Source organism: Amblyomma maculatum, chromosome 9, assembly GCF_055883805.1.
Source record: "Amblyomma maculatum isolate TAMU_Amacu chromosome 9, ASM5588380v1, whole genome shotgun sequence".
NCBI lineage: Eukaryota > Metazoa > Arthropoda > Arachnida > Ixodida > Ixodidae > Amblyomma > Amblyomma maculatum.
Genome location: NC_139352.1, coordinates 67029661 through 67042081, shown reverse-complemented (window position 1 = coordinate 67042081; position 12421 = coordinate 67029661). Strand labels below are relative to the sequence as shown.

Below are 12421 nucleotides of genomic sequence, written 5' to 3'. Positions count from 1 at the left end.
AAATGACCTTGACATGTGGCGAGACTAATGTCAAACGCGTTCCGCATTGAACTAAGGCGTGTACACGGGCTGTTTCCCGATTACGCAGCCGGAAATCGGGCAGTGTTTTAGAGCTCAGCTCTTTGGCGCCCGTCCCTGCGTTTCGCGTCGTGGTCGGCGTTGGCTGTCCAGCTCCGCAGCTGGGGCAGCGCGCGCTCCTTCCCTCACCCCACTCCCGCTTCATCTGTGGCGGTGACCGCGCGTGTTATCTGATCGCTGTGGGCGTCCCCCCCGCCTTCCTGCTTAGCGGCGAGCGTGCTCTCCTGTTGCCGAAACGCCGGCTCGCTATCAGCGGATCACAGTGCGTGCATCACAAGCCGAGTCACGTCCTCTTCACTCGCTAGCTGCGTCAGCGGCATCAGTCAGTCGCTGCTATCTGTTCGTCGCGCAAGGTTCCTATGGGCCCACACGCTGCTTCTCGCAACCTCCCGATAACTCAATTGCTCTCTTAATTTCTCCGACCACAAAGCTTCTTTCATGACAGCCACGAACTGTTAGTGGAATGTTTCTTGAAGGAATACGTGTGAAAAATTAAAAAAAAAAAACAAAGTTGTCTGTAATTGTATATACGTGTCTTGCTTGAAATCTTTGCCTCAATCTGTCGAAAAGGTGAAACAGCTGATGAGCTGCGCTCAAATTTCTAGTTAGGAAGCAACGAAATCGTCGGAAATTTTTTTATACGAGGTACAGCCATTGTACCTCCCGGACTCGTTTCTATCTTCTTATGCAATACAGTATTATAGCGCGTGTTAAGTTTCTTAAATCTCCTAAAGTAAAAACATAACTGGCTTTATATTTCTTTTGTCCTTGTGGCATACTGAGGGAGTGACTGCTTTATTTAACTTGCTAATTAACTATATATGTTAAATAAATTTTCTAATTTCTACTTTATGGGGTAAGTTGCATTTGAAAGAAATTGGGCTTCTACTTTGAATCTGAGAGCCGAGAAAAGAAAAAAAGCTGATTGAAAAAAAATTGTACCGTGTGTAACAAGACACACAGATGTCATCCTGATAGGCGGCTTTAAACTGTACCACAGAGCGGCACACGCGTGTGACATAGAGCGTTCCGCCCAAATATTTTGTACGTCGGGGAAAACACGCGTGCTTATTACAATTAGCTACTAGACACCAATTCTTCTCCGCACGCATTCTAGCTTACATATCAATCATTTTTCAGACATTTATCATAGCCATTTGTTAAATTAGGAAACAATTAGGCAGCAGAATGCTTATTTCAGTTCTGCACTGCAATGTGGTATTAAATTATTTGATTTTAATTGACTGTTCGTTTTATTTTCAAAATGCTTTTACTGATACCTTCTTTCAAGCTTCTTCCCCATCAAGTAGCCACTAGCTGGTTTCTATATTGGTATTTTCTACCTATGCTTACTTTTTTAAATTATATTCAAATCATTGCTACGTAAAAGTTACTTTATCGCTGTCTTGCACTTTAGCTTAAATCTTGCTTTATTTAATTTGAAAGGAACAAAAACGGTTCTTCACGCTCACTGCTCTTCTATATATTGTTATTACAAAATTTACCAAATTTAGGAAATAAATGAAAGCTGCAGCTATAGTAACCGACAACTTTGCCGACGCCACTGTTTTGTTTAGCAAACAAAGGGTTTTTGTTGTTGTGGCTGTAGGAAGAAGGAAAAGAAAATGCACGGGCCTACTACTGGCTCTGCAGCTGAACCACCTCCACCGCCTCGTGCGGAAAGAAGAAAAAATAGAGAAGAAAGAAAAAGAAGAGCGACAGAAAGACATGCGCCGCAACAGCCGTCGTCCACCACAGAAGCGGTGGCGGGTGCAATGATGTCCTACAACATAAAAATTCTGTGGCAGGATAGCTTCTGCCGCAAGCGGCAGTGACAAGCCTGTCCCAGCCCCATCAGGGCCAGGATCAGCCACCCTCCTCCACCTCCCACAATCCCCAGAAAACTAAAGGAATATCTGCCCAATGTCACTAATGATCACAATACACATAACGCCGGGACTGATTGTTAATGGAATTGTTCTTCGTTGGGGAACAGCAGACGAAGGCCCGGTGGGTTGGTAACCGAACGTAGTTTATTCCATCACAGCTTGCAGTGGAATGCGGCCCGGTGCCCGAACGGCGTGGCTTATCTTATAGCCAACTCTCGCGATAATCGCGCCACCGCTAACGCTATAGCTGCGATTGCACAACACTCCTCCCGTTTTATTTAAAGGGTGCAATTGTATCCTTATACAATAGTTAAAAGCGAGCTTCATATCGCTCAGGTGGAGGACGTTGTCGTAATGGGTAGCGCCTCCCGGGAGCTGACGTCCCAGATGCATGAGCGGGACCCGGAAGGACCTCGGGAGACTGTTCGGGCTCCGGCTCATCCGAAGCTGGCTGATCACCTGTCGTGTTTGAAGGAAAGACTAGGAACCCTTCCATGCCGTATGCGTCGGTAGACCTTGGTATCACCGTAGGGCTTGAGTTATCCAGCAGCTGTTCGAGGTGCCGACGCCAGATGAACTTGCCTCGGGGTGTGGCCACCACGACTTTGTAGGGGACTGGTCCAGTCTTCTTTAATATAGTCCCACGAACCTACTTCGGCGAGCCTCTGTAATTTTGAACTAAAACACTTTCATTAATGCCAAAACAGTCTCTCTTGCTTTTACGCTGCTGCATTTGGGTGAACTGCTTTTGCATCACCTTTCCCTCCACTGAAGGCTTGATTGCAGCCAGCCTAGTACGCAATCTTCTACCTATCAATAGGTTGGCTGGAGCCTCTCCCTTCGTAGGATGTGGCGTATTTCGTTACGCCAGCAAAAAGTTGTAAAGTGTTTTTTCGGCAGACTCACCAGGAGATGCCTTGCGTAGTGCTGACTTCCACGTTTGCACAAAACGTTCTGCCAGACCATTTGTGCTTGGGTGGTGTCGAGACGCTGGGGCTATGTCGACCCGGCCTTCACTTGGTAGCGTGCAGAGACTCGGGGTTGAAGTAGGATTGAATCTTCGAAGTTGGTGAAATATGTACAAGCAGGTTTAATGGCACTTTGAGAAAACTTATTTACAATATTTACACGAAAAAGAAGGGTACATCAGCAAAATGGCAAGCGTTAAGAGTTCATAGCGAGAAGCGACTGGATGAGCCGTTTACCCAGGGCTCAGAGCGACATTTCGTGCTCTGCAGCGTCCTTAAAACCCCCTATGTCCAGCCCCTCTCTGAAGATGTTGACCAACCAAATCCAGGGCACGCCCCTCAGGTATCGGCATCCAATCGAACACATCACTGCACTGATGGTCTGAAGCACTGACTGGTCCGGCATTCATTCGTTGGGCGTGATCACTTGTTGGCGGGAAAAGCTTGGGAACGGCGAGGAGAGGAGGTACATTTCTATTCTTCAGCAAAGAAACCACAGGCTGGTTCTGACAAGTGGTTTTACTTCTCAGAAACCCGAGTGCACGTGGCGCCGCATAGGGCTCCCAACATGGTCCCTTTTCGACAATTGCAAATCTTTCCTGCATTCCCGGGAAATCACTTAATGGCCGTATGAGTCATGCTCCTTTCTTGTCCTGCACGTCAGCGGACATGTCACTCTGTCGTCTCCTTTGGATAGGAGGCATTCATCACTGGAGGATAGCACTTCTCGACTGGAAGGGTGAACAAAAGAAAGAAAGCACTTCCTGCTATTTCCCGCAGGGGGACGTTTCTTTGTGTTTTTCCAGACGTTCTCTTGACAGGGTCAATTTGGCATTTGCAGGTTGTCCACAAAGCAAAACATGCTTACAAAACAGGATTCCTGGAAACAGGCTCACTTAGAGCCATTGGACCATCACCACATATTCACAAAACTTATCCATGCCCACAGGCGAACAATAGAGCGCGCAATTGCGGATGCTTGGTCGTAACAGCCTCCTCCCCCGCCAGAAGAGTCTCGGAGGGCAGCAGTCCCAGCTGCTGCATGAAGAGACGACTTAATGGCCTGCACGTGAACGCTTGAAGCTCGCTGTTGCTTGTCGCGTTGTCTTGATTGTCGTAGGCCAAATTGCTCGAGCTGACTGAAACTCAACCACATGTCGAAGCAAGCACTCGGCTCCCGTCTGAAGAGACCAGGTCAAAAGAAAACTGCCATTGTTGTTCGAGAAAAGCCCACTCTCAAGACGTTCAGGACCCACGTATTCCTAGAAAACCAAACGTGCTGCTTTACATAGTCACACATATACAAGCGCACGAAAAAAAAAAAAAACCTGATTATCAATTTGGATACATGGTGAGGAACATCTCGGACCGCTTAGAAAGAGCGGCTAAGCGCGTCCGCATTCCCATTTAACTTCCCCTTTTTGTATCTTATTTCAAAATTGTACTGCTGTAAAATCAAGCTCCACCTAAGAAGGCGACTGTTCTTCGATGTCGCAGTTTGCAGCCAAGCCAGGGGACAATGGTCCGTCTCTACGGTGAATTTGGCCCCTCCAAGATAGCACTGCAATTTTTGAATGGCCCATACAATGCAAGCGCACTCTTTCTCTGACGCGCAATAAGCCCTCTCTCTAGAACTCAGTTTTCTGCTCAAGTAGAGCACGGGGTGCTCATTACCGTCGTCATCTCTCTGGCAGAGAACAGCACCTAACCCTCGATCACTGGCATCACACTGGACCGTGAATTCTCGGCCATAGTCTGGAGCTCGCAATACCGGACGGCTAATCAGCACAGCCTTCAGGTTTACGAAGGAGGCTTCCTTTTGTTCGTCCCAGACTACATTTGTCGGTTCTGTCTTGCGGAGAGCGTCGGTCAGAGGGCTAGCCAAAGCTGAATAGTTAGGGATGTAGTGATTGTAGTACCCAGTCAGACCCAGGAATGCTCGAATTTCCGTCTTCGTGCTCGGCCGCGGGTAGTCTGCTACCGCAGAAATCTTAATCTCGCTGGGTTTCCTGAAACCTTGACCTACATTGTGACCCAAGTAGTCCACGGTCGCCCTTGCCAGGCAACATTTCTCGGCCTTTACGGTTAGTCCAGCTTGACGCAAAAGGCTCAGTACAGCTCTTAGATGTACCATATGGTCCGCCCATGAGTCGGAAAAAACCGCAATGTCGTCTAAATAAGGCACCGCGAATGTTTCACACCCCTTTAAAACCCTATCCATGAGTCGGGAAAAACAAAATGGAGCATTTTTGAGCCCGAAACTCATCATTGTTGGCTGGTAGCTGCCCGTCGGAGTGACGAAAGCCGCGTATCTGCTGGCGCGTTCAGTGAGCGGTACTTGCCAGTATCCTCGAGTAAGGTCCAGCGTAGTCACATATGCCGCTCTACTGACCTGTTCTACTCTCTCCTCAATATTCGGAATAGGATACACTTGATCCCTGGTGAGAGAATTTAGCTTTCGGTAGTCTACCACAGGCCTAGGGTCTTTACCTGGAGCTTCTACTAAGATCATAGGCGAAGCATAATCGCTTTCCGAGGGTTTTATTACTCCCAATTCCAGCATGCGAGTTACTTCCCTATCCAGAATTTCTCTTTGCCTTGGAGAAAATCGGTAGCACCTTGATCGCACTGGCACGTCTGAAGTCAGCTCAATATCGTGCTCAGTCAAGTCAGTTCTGCCTGGCCTGTCCACGAAGCAGGCCTCAAACTCTGTTATTATCTCGCCCAGATCGGACAGCTGGGATTTCTTTAGTTCTCCTCTCTGCTCCGTCTTTTTGAGAAGCTCCTGAGCGTTGCTTCCCTTTCCGCTGAGGCAAATCAAGTTGTCCCCCATCTCCTCGGGAAGGTTTAACGTTAGATTTACCACGGCTTGCTCCATAGCTAAGTCCTCTCGGGTTCCACTTAAAAGTCTCGGGAGATTACTAGACACTGGCGGCAAGAGGTTATTCTCAAGAACGTCCTCATTCCGCGTCTCATCAAGCTCACTTTCAAGTTGATTTATCTGAGATGCCTCGCTCTCAAAGTTTTCTGACCCGCTATCTTCCACATAGACCACTGTTTTAACTGCCGTTTCCTCCGCTGTGGAATTTTCTGGTATGAGCAGTGTAGCTAGTTCTCGCGCCTTTGAACGTGTTAATGCTTGCACAGCACTGTCTCCGAAAAGGATGCCCCTCTTTCGCAGTAGCATGTCCGATTTGTTGGAAAACAAATACGGATAGCACTTAGGCAGCTTTTCTGAAACTGCAGCCTCGGTTGTTAACTCGCCGAAAGGGCCCTCGATGACCACGTTCGCGATTGGCAAGCACACACTCTGTTCCTCCACTACCTGGCGGATCCACGCACACTGTCCTGTATAGTCGGAAGGCGACACATACGCCGGATGGACAACATCCATCGTTGCGGCCGAATCGCGCAGTACCTTGCAAGGCTTCCCGTTGACTACTAGGTCATGCAGGTAGGGTTCCAAAAGCTGCATATTTTCATCGCAGTCACTGACATACGAGAAAGCAATCTTTTCTTTCCGGCAGTTGACGGCAATGTGACCCTGCTCATTACACCTAAAGCAAGTGGGCGGCTTCCTAGCCCCAAGCTTGTTCTTTGTGTTCTGCGCGTTGGTCACTTCCCCACTTTTCTCACTGCCATCTTTTCTAGGGCGTTTGCCTGAAGAAGCCTTCCTTTCTTCGTTTGCAAATCTAGCAAAGTGCCTTTCCTGACGGTTATTTACACTCGACTTGGAATTGCGGGGCCGAACCACTACTGGGTTGCTGAATTGTCGGCGCGAAGCATAGTCCTCAATGAGTTCGGCAGCTTCAGTTGCCGACTTAATGTCGCCTCGGTCCTGTAACCAATTTCTTTCTTTTTCTGGGAGGCAGTTATAAAACTGCTCCAAAAGAATTCGCTCGACTACAGCATCCCTCTCACTGTAGGAATCAGTGCTCTTTAGCCACTCGCCCAAATTAACTCTTAAATTGTACAGGAATTCAGGGTAACTCTCGTCCCTGGACTTAGTAGCTTTCCGAAAACGTTGTCTGAACGCCTCGGCGCTAAGCCTATACTTTCTCAGAAGGCAAGCTTTGACCTTCTCGTAGTTGTCCGCGTCCTCCTTGCTTAGCCGCGCGACAACCTCCGCTGCCTCGCAGGGCAGAACCGTCAATAATCTCTGAGACCAAGTGTCTCGCTGGAAGGACAGTTTTTCGCAGGTTCGCTCAAAGTTAGCCAGATACAGACCGATATCCCCTGATATCACATATGGCTGCATGTACTTTGACATCTTGAAATCTGCCTCCTTGTTGAGAAGAGGTACCGCTAGCTGGGGACAATTGCCCGACCTCTTGCTCAACTCTAGTTCTAATTTCCGGAGCTCAATTTCTTGGTCCAGCTTTTTTTGCTTCTCTTTCACGCTTCTTTTCCTCTTTTTCCCACTCACGTTCGCGCTCCCTTTCCTCTTTTTCCCTCTCAAGTTCACGCTCACGCCTCTTTTCCTCTTTTTCCCGCTCTTTCTGCTGTCTGAGCTGCTCCTTTTTTTGACCGATGAGGTTCCATGCTTCACTGAGCTCCTCATCATCGGTTCCCAAATCTGTGATTGCCTTTATAATCAAAGGTTTTCGTGCCAAACCACTTGTATCAATTCCCAATTCCTCACACAACAGCAACAGGTCCGGTTTCTGCAGCTTTTGTAGGTCCATGATCGCTCCGAGTGTCGGCTACTTCCAAAACAACTGTGCAAACTACCAAACCTAAAGGCGTTTCCACACTCCCTTTACCAGTTCTAAAATCTAACCCTGTTCTAGAACCTGGTCCACATCAGAAGAAAAGCCAAGCACTCACCCACACATGCGATCGATGTTCCGAGCTGCCCTCTTGTTGGCCGATTGTTGCTCCTGCTTGTTGCTTGAGATGCCACCTCCGATCACCAGATGTTGTGGCTTGTAGATTCTGATCCACCTCGAATCACCAGATGTTGTAGCTTGTAGATCCAGATCCCACCGCCAGTCATCAGTTGTCGAGACGCTGGGGCTATGTCGACCCGGCCTTCACTTGGTAGCGTGCAGAGACTCGGGGTTGAAGTAGGATTGAATCTTCGAAGTTGGTGAAATATGTACAAGCAGGTTTAATGGCACTTTGAGAAAACTTATTTACAATATTTACACGAAAAAGAAGGGTACATCAGCAAAATGGCAAGCGTTAAGAGTTCATAGCGAGAAGCGACTGGATGAGCCGTTTACCCAGGGCTCAGAGCGACATTTCGTGCTCTGCAGCGTCCTTAAAACCCCCTATGTCCAGCCCCTCTCTGAAGATGTTGACCAACCAAATCCAGGGCACGCCCCTCAGGTATCGGCATCCAATCGAACACATCACTGCACTGATGGTCTGAAGCACTGACTGGTCCGGCATTCATTCGTTGGGCGTGATCACTTGTTGGCGGGAAAAGCTTGGGAACGGCGAGGAGAGGAGGTACATTTCTATTCTTCAGCAAAGAAACCACAGGCTGGTTCTGACAAGTGGTTTTACTTCTCAGAAACCCGAGTGCACGTGGCGCCGCATAGGGCTCCCAACATGGTCCCTTTTCGACAATTGCAAATCTTTCCTGCATTCCCGGGAAATCACTTAATGGCCGTATGAGTCATGCTCCTTTCTTGTCCTGCACGTCAGCGGACATGTCACTCTGTCGTCTCCTTTGGATAGGAGGCATTCATCACTGGAGGATAGCACTTCTCGACTGGAAGGGTGAACAAAAGAAAGAAAGCACTTCCTGCTATTTCCCGCAGGGGGACGTTTCTTTGTGTTTTTCCAGACGTTCTCTTGACAGGGTCAATTTGGCATTTGCAGGTTGTCCACAAAGCAAAACATGCTTACAAAACAGGATTCCTGGAAACAGGCTCACTTAGAGCCATTGGACCATCACCACATATTCACAAAACTTATCCATGCCCACAGGCGAACAATAGAGCGCGCAATTGCGGATGCTTGGTCGTAACAGTGGCAAGGAGCGCTCACGACATGCCTGGCTCCGATGTCCTGCATGAATACCTTGAACTCATCGGAAACCAGTTTTGGTGCATTGTCAGACACTATCGTCCCCGGTATTCCGAATCTGCAGAAAAGTTCACGTAAGCAAGCAACAGTACGTTCTAACGTTGTGCTCCGCATGACAGACACTTCCGGCCACTTCTAGTGGGCATCTACTACCCCTAGAGACATTGTTCCTTGGAAAGGCGCCGCGAAGTCTAGATGTATACGCCTCCACGGCGCGGTCGGCCGTGCCCAAGGATGCAGAGGTGCCTTACATAGATCATACCGTTGTTCATGGCACGCTTGGCAACTTCGTACATTTGTTTCCAAGTCAGCATCAAATGACGGCCACCATACGTAACTGCGAGCCAATTCCTTGCTCCGCACGATGCCGGGATGACCTTGGTGCAGTTCTTCGAGCACTGACTCTCGTAGGGAAGACCGGATCACAACCCTCATTCCATACATGAGGCCCCCTTGATGCACACTGAGCTGCAACTGTGTCAAAAAATTGCTTTAGAGTCGCATCTCGTAAGTGCAGTAGCCAGCCTATACTTGTATACTGGAGCACTTTGCAAAGCACCGGATCACGTGATGTAGCTTGCGCGATCTCTTTGGCAGATACAGGCATCGACTCTAGGCGCAATGCCTAGAAAGATTCCTCGCTTTGGAACGTGCCGTCTTTCTGGCTGTGAAGAGGGAACCTTGAAAAGAAATCTGCTTCTGCGTTGTCATTTGAAATTTTGTACACGAGCGAGTATTTGTAAGCAGACAAAGTGACAGCCCATTGCTGCAGACATGCTCCCGCAATCGGTTGAATGCCTGCCTTTTGCCCCAGTATCGTTTGCAACGGCTTATAATCCGTAATCAACGTGAAACATCTTCCACAGATGTAGGAATGCAATTTTTTGATGGCAAAAATGGCAAGCGCTTCCTTTTCTAGCTGACTGTTTTTTTTCTCGGCGGCAGTTAATGGGCGCGACGCATAAGTGACTGGGCGGGAGCTTCCATTTTCTGCAACATGAGAAAGTACTGCCCCCACGCCGTACTGTGAAGCATCACATGCCACTTACAAAGGTTTATCTGGATCGTAATGCGCCAGCACAGAGGATGACGTCACCACGCTCTTGGTTTCCTCGAATGCCACTTGACACGATTCGTGCCAACGCCATGGCTGGCCGCAACGCAGCAGTTTGTAAAGAGGACTAGCAAGAGTGGACAATCGTGGAACAAACTTTCCGTGGTAATTCATGATGCCCAGAAACGACTGCAGCTGCTGCTTGCAAGTGGGCGCAGAAGCTTTTACTAGCGCTGCTATCTTCTCTGGCGTTGTGCTGACCCCTGCTGCGCTGATAACATGACCCAGATACCGCAGTTCGTTTTGAAAGAACGAACACTTTTCTTTCTTCACTCGAACCCCCGCTCCGTCAACCGCTTTAAGACCGCTTCGAGATTGGAAAAATGCTCATCCGGCATCCTGCCTCTGGTGAGAACATCATCCTAATAGCAGCTGACACCTTTGAAGTTAACAACCTTTGAAGTCTTTCAGCATTGTGTCCATAATTCTTTGAAAAATAGAAGGTACCGAAGAAACCCCGAACGGCATGTTTACGACAAAAAGTCCCTTATGGTTATTTAGAGTCAAGTATTTTCCTGAGGACTCTGGCATTGCTACTTGCTGATACGCTCGGTTGAGGTGAATCTTAGAAAATTACTGGCCCCCTGCGAGCTCTGCAAACAACTCTTCGCCTCTCGGGAGTGGGTACCGGTCAGTTTCAAGTCAAGGATTTAGGGTAGACTTTTAATCTCCGCATGGCCTTATGCTACCGTGCTTCTTTACTACTGGTACCACCGGTGCGGCATAGTCACTCGTCGCGACAGGTGAAATTACTCCCATGCGTTCCAACTTCTTAAGCTCCGCCTAGACTGCTGGTTGCAATGCAAAGGACACACTTCTTGCCTTTTAGAAATTTCGACACGCTATCTTCCTTTAGTGCCAATTTCTCTATTTCTCCTGCAATTGTCCCCAGTTCATCCTTAAACAAACTCTAGTACCTGTCTAGAAGTGTGCGCAATTAGCCGCTTTGACTTGAACATGCAGAAACATCTCACCTGGAAATGGCGTTGAGCTCAAAAATACGGCTCCAGTCGAGTCGGATGGCTTGCAGCCATTGCCGACCAAGCAAAGGGAGTCCCTTTTCTCTCGTGATGTAAAGAAGCAGCTGGGCCCTCTGTTCTCCGTACTGCACAGCAACGTGAGACACTCCGACAGGCTGAACGATGACTCCCTGGAACACCTTTAGCTTGAGCGTTGTTGACATGACCTCAATCGAGAGAAACATCTGACGAAGCTGATGCAAAGACATGACGGACACAGTAGCTCCAGTATCCAGCTTCTTTTCCAAAGGTACCGTCTTTGCCAAAATTAACGGAGCAGCCCAGCCGGCTGGCAGAGCAAGCTCAGGGCCGAGCGGCGGCGTGGCGTTCGCCGTCAGTGGCGCCTGCTCGCCGGCTGCGAGTGTAAGCCTGCTGACGTAAGGCTGCTCCCTCGCTATCTTTCTTGGGACGATAAAATGTAAGCGGGTAGCATATGCGGCACACGATTTCGTTCTTTAGAACGCTGTGCTTGTCATGGAGGGCGCTGTGCACAGCGAAATTCCTCAACGCTGATTTTGGGCTGGTATTGTGAAGCTGCGATCTTCGTTAGAACGCCTTGCATGTGGGATCCCAGTACACAGCTCCCGTAGATGAGGTGATTCGAAAAGTTAGCCCAGTCAGACAGGGCATGATAGAAACCTGAGTTTGGTTTTTCCCCCGATTCCTAGTCTGCGATGATGACACTTCGCTGAGCTGCAGAGAAACAAAAACAAAGCAATATTTCCCGCTGTTTCTATTGTGGTCCATGCAGTGAGGCGAATCCGTTAATGTCGCATTTGTCGCCGTTTGTGAACGCACAGAAGTGCGTAATGGTTTTCGCGATTGCAACGCCAAATAGAATACTGAAAATCTGAGCAGAGATTTGCAAGTGCTTCAAAAAATATTTGGCAATACCGAATGAGTGATGCAAATGTTCCCTAGCATATGCCCCCTCCCCCCGGAGGCCCTCCCCTCCCTTCCCCCCCCCCCCCAGAAATCCTTATTGCGAAGGATGCCTACAAAGTCGTTTTTCTCCCACTTGCATTGAAATGCCCTCCGAATTAAGCTTCACCATTTTGCGACCATTGAGTGCAGTAAAGATAGGAGTCTCCGGTCGACCAGCTTGATCTTGCGTCGCACTTGAAGGTTCTATTCCAGCAACTTATTTATCAAGTCACCGATGCACCCCTCTGCCAGCGGGCACTAAACTACCAATCAAGTCGCTAGGCAATAGACAGTAACGCAAAAGCAGTTCGCAGTCCAAATCAAATGCCGCGTGTCCGGATTTCCTTTCACTTCCAGGACATATTACTATTAGGTTGGTCGCATGATGTTCCC

The 12421-nt window shown here is 48.6% G+C and overlaps 1 protein-coding gene across 1 annotated transcript in view; it reads right to left on the bottom strand.

The window, feature by feature from the left end:
- LOC146179286 (uncharacterized) overlaps window positions 1-11375 on the bottom strand; it is a 65150-nt gene extending 53775 nt beyond the window's left edge. Inside the window, exon 1 of the mRNA XM_084578947.1 lies at window positions 11060-11375. Within this exon, the coding sequence (XP_084435073.1) occupies window positions 11060-11313 (254 nt within the window). The 5' untranslated portion in view covers window positions 11314-11375. The remainder of the gene's footprint in view (window positions 1-11059) is intronic.
- Window positions 11376-12421: the final 1046 nt, after the last annotated feature.